We start from the raw sequence: 6,666 nt of genomic DNA, 5'->3' as shown, positions 1-6,666 counted from the left end.
CAGTGATTTTGGAGTCACAATTCTGGTTCTGCTGAGCATATCACTAAGACAGGCATCTTGTTACATTTCTGCTCAATCGTTATACAATTATAGTGTAATAATAAATATAGCCCTTGGAGCATTATTATGAAGTTCTTGCCTGCTACAAAAACAAATTTTAGAATGGGTTTCTTTTTTCTCTTTTCCTTTGTCCTCTAAACCCTGCCCTCCAATTTTTCCCGTGGAAGAAGAGCAAAGAGAAAATAAAGCAAAGAATGTTCCAGAATGGTTTCCACTTATTCAGAATAAAGTTAAAGCCCTCTAATACCTAAAACATATATCTTCTTTACCCTACCCTTGAATCTTGATAAAACATGGCAATATCTGCTCTTAGAAAATATGACTTTCATGCCTAATTAGTAACATCTTTCTGACTCAATGATCAATTCACTTTCCCATAATGTTCCTTTTTAAAGATAAGTGAATAACGCACAACAAAAACTGAGAACTTTTTCCAAGTTTCTTTTCGGCAGCCAAGCTGCTCTGGCTGACTCAGACATGTGCCCAGGCTTGTTGTTCTGATATAAACATATAAACACGACGTGCACATGTACACACATACAGGTGCACACAGACACAGACACCTTGCCTACCTCATCAAATCCCATCTTGTCTGGATATTTAGGGACAACTGAGACAAACTGGGAAGGTTCCATTGGAGGACCGTCAACTGGAAGACACAAGAAACATGCAGAGTGCTTTGTTAGTGAGAGTTGCAGAGAACAGCATCCCATTCGCAGCCTGACCTCTGGAAACACAACCTGCATGGTCAGGGTAGGGAATAACTTCTCAGTAGTTTTCCAGAGTTAAGTGGCTACACAAGAACCCCAGTGGTCACTGTGCTGGTTTTGAGAGCACTTGTTTTTATTCAGATTGCAACATGTGCTCCATTTCCCTTAAGACCTATTTTTAAGAATATATGGAGGATAGTTTTAAAGATTTTTATTGGGGTGTAGCTGATTAACAACGTTGTAATAGTTTCAGGTGGACAGCAAAGAGACTCAGCCATACATGTACATGTATCCATTCTTCCCCCAAATCCCCTCCCATACAGCCTGCCATATAACATTGAGCAGAGTACCATGTGCCATACGGTAGGTCCATGTTGGTTATCCATTTTAAATAGAGCAGTGCGTACATGTCCATTCCAAACTTGGAAGGACATTCAGGGTAATGATTAAGGGTGAAGGCTCTTGGAGTCAGATGATCTGGGTCTAAACTTTGGTCTGTGAAGGTCTGGAGCAGATAGGTGACCTCTCTAAGTTTCTTTCTTTCTTTGCATGTAAAATCAGGATAATAAAAGTGCATATCTTGGAGTGTTAGAAAATTTAAATGAGACCTACATGCAAAGCACTAACCACAGTAAATCAACACAGTAAATGCTCAGTAACTCCCAGTTACTACTCATAGTGGCCCATGATGAAAGAACTCAGAAATAGGCTAGACTTTTTCTAATGAATGCTTTTTTTTCTATACATTTAAAATTGTAAAACTCTGGGACTACTTTTTTTTTCTTCCATCCAGGCAAGTTTAGCTATAGGTACTCAAAAGATCCTTTATTTTAACATGAACAGGCTCCTCTGTCTATGGAATTCTCCAGACAAGAATATTAGAGTGGGTTGCCATTTCCTTCTCCAGGGGATCTCCCAGACCCAGAGATGGAACTCATGTCTCCTGTATTGCAGACGGATTCTTTATCATCTGAGCCACCAGGGAAGCCCCTAATACACACCTCCAAGGGTCAGGCCACATCCCAGAACTTGGTACAGGGCTTACAATGAAGTTTTCAGATGGGACGAGTGTCACATCTCAAGTGATAAAAGTTTTCTTTATTTCATATTTCCAAAAAGCTTTATTTAGAAAAGCTTATATATATGTTTTAAAGGTTAGAAATAATATTGATTAAAGACCCCAAGAAGATCTTGAAGATTTTTGGTATGCATAAAGTCAAAGTACTCAACTTGGTTTTCCTTGAAGACGTAATACAAGGAAAATGCTACATGAGAGCAGGTAAACGGGTTATTGTTGATGGCCATTGCTACTGTCTATCAATATCCATTCCCCTCTATTTCAGGTATATGAAAGGGGCTTTTTCACCTTGAAGTTAGTCATGGCCATATGAGTTGCTGCTATTCAGATCTACAAACTCTCCTCCCATGCTCCCTACTCAGTCCCACCACAATGATCTTAGTAGCCAATGTTGATATGGAGAAGGCAAAAATTTGAAGCAGCCTAGAATGGGGTCGCACAGAGTCGGATACGACTGAAGCGACTTAGCAGCAGCAGCAGAATGAGGTGCCGGAGAAGGCAATGGCAACCCACTTCAGTGTTCTTGCCTGGAGAACGCCAGAGACAGGGAAGCCTGGTGGATTGCCATCTCTGGGGTCGCACAGAGTCGGATACGACTGAAGCGACTTAGCAGCAGCAACAGCAGAATGAGGTGCCAACACGTGGAAATGAGATTTCAGCATTCTCTTATGAGATATCCCAGCATAACTTCAGCTGTCCTGATTGAGATGCTGTCCAAAGAATATTTTTTGTTTCACTCACCCTTTATTGGGATATTAAAGAGAAACCATGATATCCAGTTTCTCTTATGATCAAGTCATGTGAAACTGTAGAAACTAGTGAAACAGATTTCCTAAGCCAAACACAGGAGATGATCTTATTATTTCAAACCTGACCCTCACCATCACATTTCTATGAGTAAACAGTGAGTGTGTTTCTGTTTCCATTAGCAGCCCAGAACATTTTGGTTCTTCCTGCTCCACCCAACTCTGTTAATTTTTTTTTAAATCAACAAATGTTGATTGCAGGGTCACCATGTACAGGGTTAGGTTTTACAAGCAAAAAATCTTAACATACCAACTCCTTCCCGTTCATGTTGTTTGAGGAGCTGTCTAGCCCTCCCTCCCTGGGCCTTAGACTTGAGAGGAGGGTAAATTTTGGTCTCCCTGTTGGTCTCTGTTGGTCTCCATTTGGGTGCCTGGCTTTAACGTTTCAGCTGAAGAGTCTGCTTTTAGCCACTTTGCTTCCATCAAACATGGGTAGTCATTGTGTGCATAGGACAAGTATCCCCCCAAAAGCCACAAGTGGCTGGTCCTGAAAGCCACCATTGAACAGAAATATGAGACACAGGTCTGGGTTTTGTAGCTGAAGGTAGAGTTAAGCCACAGGGACAAACAGGAGATGATATTAATTAGACCTAAAAGGTGACTATGTGGGGAGAAGGGATGCCTCTTTGCTGTCATCAGACATCCCAGCTTCTGTTCTGGGTCATTTCTGACTCCATTAACCACAGTTGATTCAGTCCCTCATTGAATCCCTTCCTATACACGTCCTCAGTGTACTGCCACCAGGTGGGATGTGCCTCATTGGTGCCTGAATTGTTTCCAGATCTAGGAATAACAATAATAGCTATTGGTATAGCGATCTTATTACCCACTGCACTCTGGGCTACACTCTTGATATATATATTCACATTTATTTAATCTTCACAACATGTCCCACAGGCCAGGTCCCTATTTTTACAGATAGGCAAACAAAGGCTTAAATAACATGCCTAAGGTCACAGAGCTGATAGAGCTGGTATTTGACCCTAGTCAGACCTAGGTCCTGCACATGAACCCTTAACTCCCACTCTACCCTGCCCCCAAAGCTAGACCTTGATAGCCACTGGCCTCAAGTTGGCCTTGGGCAATGGGGCTGAGCTCGCAGAAGCTCAGTTGGTAAGACCTTGCTCCTGGGTGACCACCACGTGTTGCTCTTTCTGTCATCTACACCGGAACAAACTCCACCCAAAGAACAGAGCACCAGCCCAGTCATGCCCAGAAAAACATTTGCAAGATTGTGCTAGGACCAAATCCTAACACTTCTTCATAGTTTCTCCTGGACTTCTTCCATGGCTGCAGCCACCCCCCTAGCTCAGGTCCTCACTCACATGTCTGGGCTGTTTTAACACCTTTCAAATGGCAACCCACTCCAGTAGTCTTGCCTGGAAAATCCCATGGATGGAGGAGCCTGGTAGGCTGCAGTCCATGGGGTTGCGAAGAGTTGGACATGACTGAGCGACTTCACTTTCACTTTTCACTTTCATGCATTGGAGAAGGAAATGGCAACCCACTCCAGTGTTCTTGCCTGGGGAATCCCAGGGACGGCGGACCCTGGTGGGCTGCCGTCTCTGGGGTGGCACAGAGTCGGACACGACTGAAGCGACTTAACAGCAACAGCAACAGCAAACACTTGTATGCTCTTTGTCTTGCTCGTTACAACTCATTATGCACACTGTGGCCACAACAATCTTCTTCCTTAGGCACTTCTCTGTTCTTGACCACACAGTCACGCTTGGCATTTAGGTGCTTTACAATTTGTAAAGTGATTTGTTAAGGATTTCCCTGTAGCTCAAACAGTATAGAATCTGCCTGTGATGCAGGAGACCAGGGTTTGATCCCTGGGTAGGGAAGATCTTCTGGGGAAGGGAATGGCAATCCACTTCAGTATTCTTGCCTGGAGAATTCCATGGACAGGGAAGCCTGGTGGGCTACAGTCCATGGGGTCGCAAAGAGTTGGACATGACTGAAGCAACTAACACACACAAGCGATTTCCTAGTCACCAGGTCATTTTATCTTCACTTTTACTGGAGGCAGGGTGTGCTGTGTGGGGCTTCCCGTTGGCTAGTGGTAAAGAACCTGCCTGTCAATGCAGGAGATGTAAGAGACTCAGGTTTGATCCCAGGGTTGGGAAGATCCTCTGGAGGAGGGCATGGCAACCTACTCCAGTATTCTTGCCCGGAGAATCCCAAGGACAGAGGAGCCTGGTGGGTTTCAGTCCATAGGGTTGCAAAGGGTCAGACACAACTGAGCAACTGAGCATCCATGCTTGCACTCTTTGTCTTGATAGATGTAAAAACTGAGATCAGGATTCCCAGACAGAATCTTGCCCGAGTTCAAATAGTGAGTGACTGGCAGAGCTGGAACTCAGTTTTTAGATCTTTTGACTTCAGATGCAATATTTTAAACAATCTTTACATGACGTTCTGTTGCCTCAAAATGTCATTACTGAGAAGAGGCACCTAAGCTAGCCCATTGCCTCATGCTGATTTGTTAACCAATCTTCTCATGCCTCACAACCTGTTTTCTACTATCCCTTTGACAAGATTGAGCCTCTGGTCATACGTCCCGCAATTTTCTATCCAACTCCCACTGTACTAAATGAGCAAGTACATGACGGTGATGGTCAGTGCCTTTAGAAGTGTTAGCTGTTGTTTTTACACACTGTCTCCACCCAATCCAAACTCTTCTACTCTGATCTCTAGAAACTCCAGTCTGAAATTCATAAACTCCCTGATATCTTAAGTCCCTTCACTTTTTCTGAATGTCTCTTTGCCTTTTTGTTTTGACCAAGACTTGGCTTTCCTTTGAGGTCACTGCCTCCCTTTCAGCTGTTAGTGTGAAAGCTGATTTTCCTCATGTCCTCCAACTCACTCCAACTGATTTCTCTTTTATTCTTCAAAAACCCCAGCTTCTCTGAAGCCTGTTGCAGGGCTCTGTACCTCCTATTCATGCTCCCTCAGCCACCGGCTCCCAGTCTCACTACCCCGCCACCACTCTTAGAAACAGCATCCACATGGTGATCCAACAACCAACAATCCAGCACCAGCGATCATTCTTCCAGTGGCCCACCACATTGTCTGCATCCATCACACCCTTTTTGTTGTCACTCCCATCAGTACCCAACCTAGATTTCACGGTCTACAGCTCTAACTATCCCTTGGAAGGACCCTTCATTCTCTTCCACTGATCTTGCTTGGTAAAACTCCAATCCTGGTTAAACCCAACTGTTCTCTTCCCACCAAGAACACTGAAGAGAGAAATTCACACTGTTGTGTTGACTGAGTGACTTCAAAATTACAACCACAGATGTCAAATTGGCACTCGATACTGCCAAATGATGCAATTATGCTGCCACAGTAAACTTACTTTCCCACTCTCTGAGAGGTCTATTTTATGCCTTGTCCTCTCTCCTGAAATCCTCAACACTCTCTTGAGCTGATGACTGGATCACATATGTAACGGAGAAAATGGTTAAAGCCCAGTTAGACCCATCTTTCCCTTCCACATCAAGCCCAGCTGCCTCTGTGCCTACATACCCTGCCTTCCCGTCGCTACAGTATCCCTGTTCTATCTAGAACTTGTTTTCTCAAGGGCCTTAAATATCTTCTTTTCTACATCATTAAATTCTCACTATGTTTTGGACTTTTCTCATTAGTATTCTCATTCTCATTAACAAAGAACTTAAAATCTGATCCTAAAAAAAAAAAAAAAACTTAAAAGACAAAACACAATGAAACAAAACAGCCTCTTCCCTTGATTTTTCACTCTTTTACAGACACTACCCTATTTCTCTATCTCCCATGCCAACAAGAGTCCACTTTCTCATCTCCCCATGGCTCTCTCTTCAGCCCACTCCAATGACTTTTGTCCTCATTGCATTGAAGTAGTTCTTATCAAGGTCATCACAGATCTCTATCTGAGACAACCAGTGATCAGTTCCCTATCCTCATTTTACTTGACTTCTCAAAAGCAGCTGGTTCCTTCTTGAAACACTGGCTGTGTGTCTCCCCCCCG

At 43.5% G+C, this 6,666-nt stretch overlaps 1 protein-coding gene across 1 annotated transcript in view; it reads right to left on the bottom strand.

Moving 5' to 3' along the window:
• Nucleotides 1–6,666, bottom strand: part of COLGALT2 (collagen beta(1-O)galactosyltransferase 2) — a gene marked incomplete at its 5' end in the record, with an annotated part of 121,894 nt that overhangs the window by 21,086 nt on the left and 94,142 nt on the right. The window contains one exon of the mRNA XM_010853128.1: nucleotides 633–709. Coding sequence (XP_010851430.1) covers nucleotides 633–709 — 77 coding nt within the window. The remainder of the gene's footprint in view (nucleotides 1–632; nucleotides 710–6,666) is intronic.

Source organism: Bison bison, unplaced genomic scaffold (assembly GCF_000754665.1).
Source record: "Bison bison bison isolate TAMUID 2011002044 unplaced genomic scaffold, Bison_UMD1.0 scf7180017864322, whole genome shotgun sequence".
In the NCBI taxonomy this organism is placed as follows: domain Eukaryota; kingdom Metazoa; phylum Chordata; class Mammalia; order Artiodactyla; family Bovidae; genus Bison; species Bison bison.
Note: the sequence above shows the minus strand (reverse complement) of the source record. Positions and strands in the feature narration are given on the sequence as shown.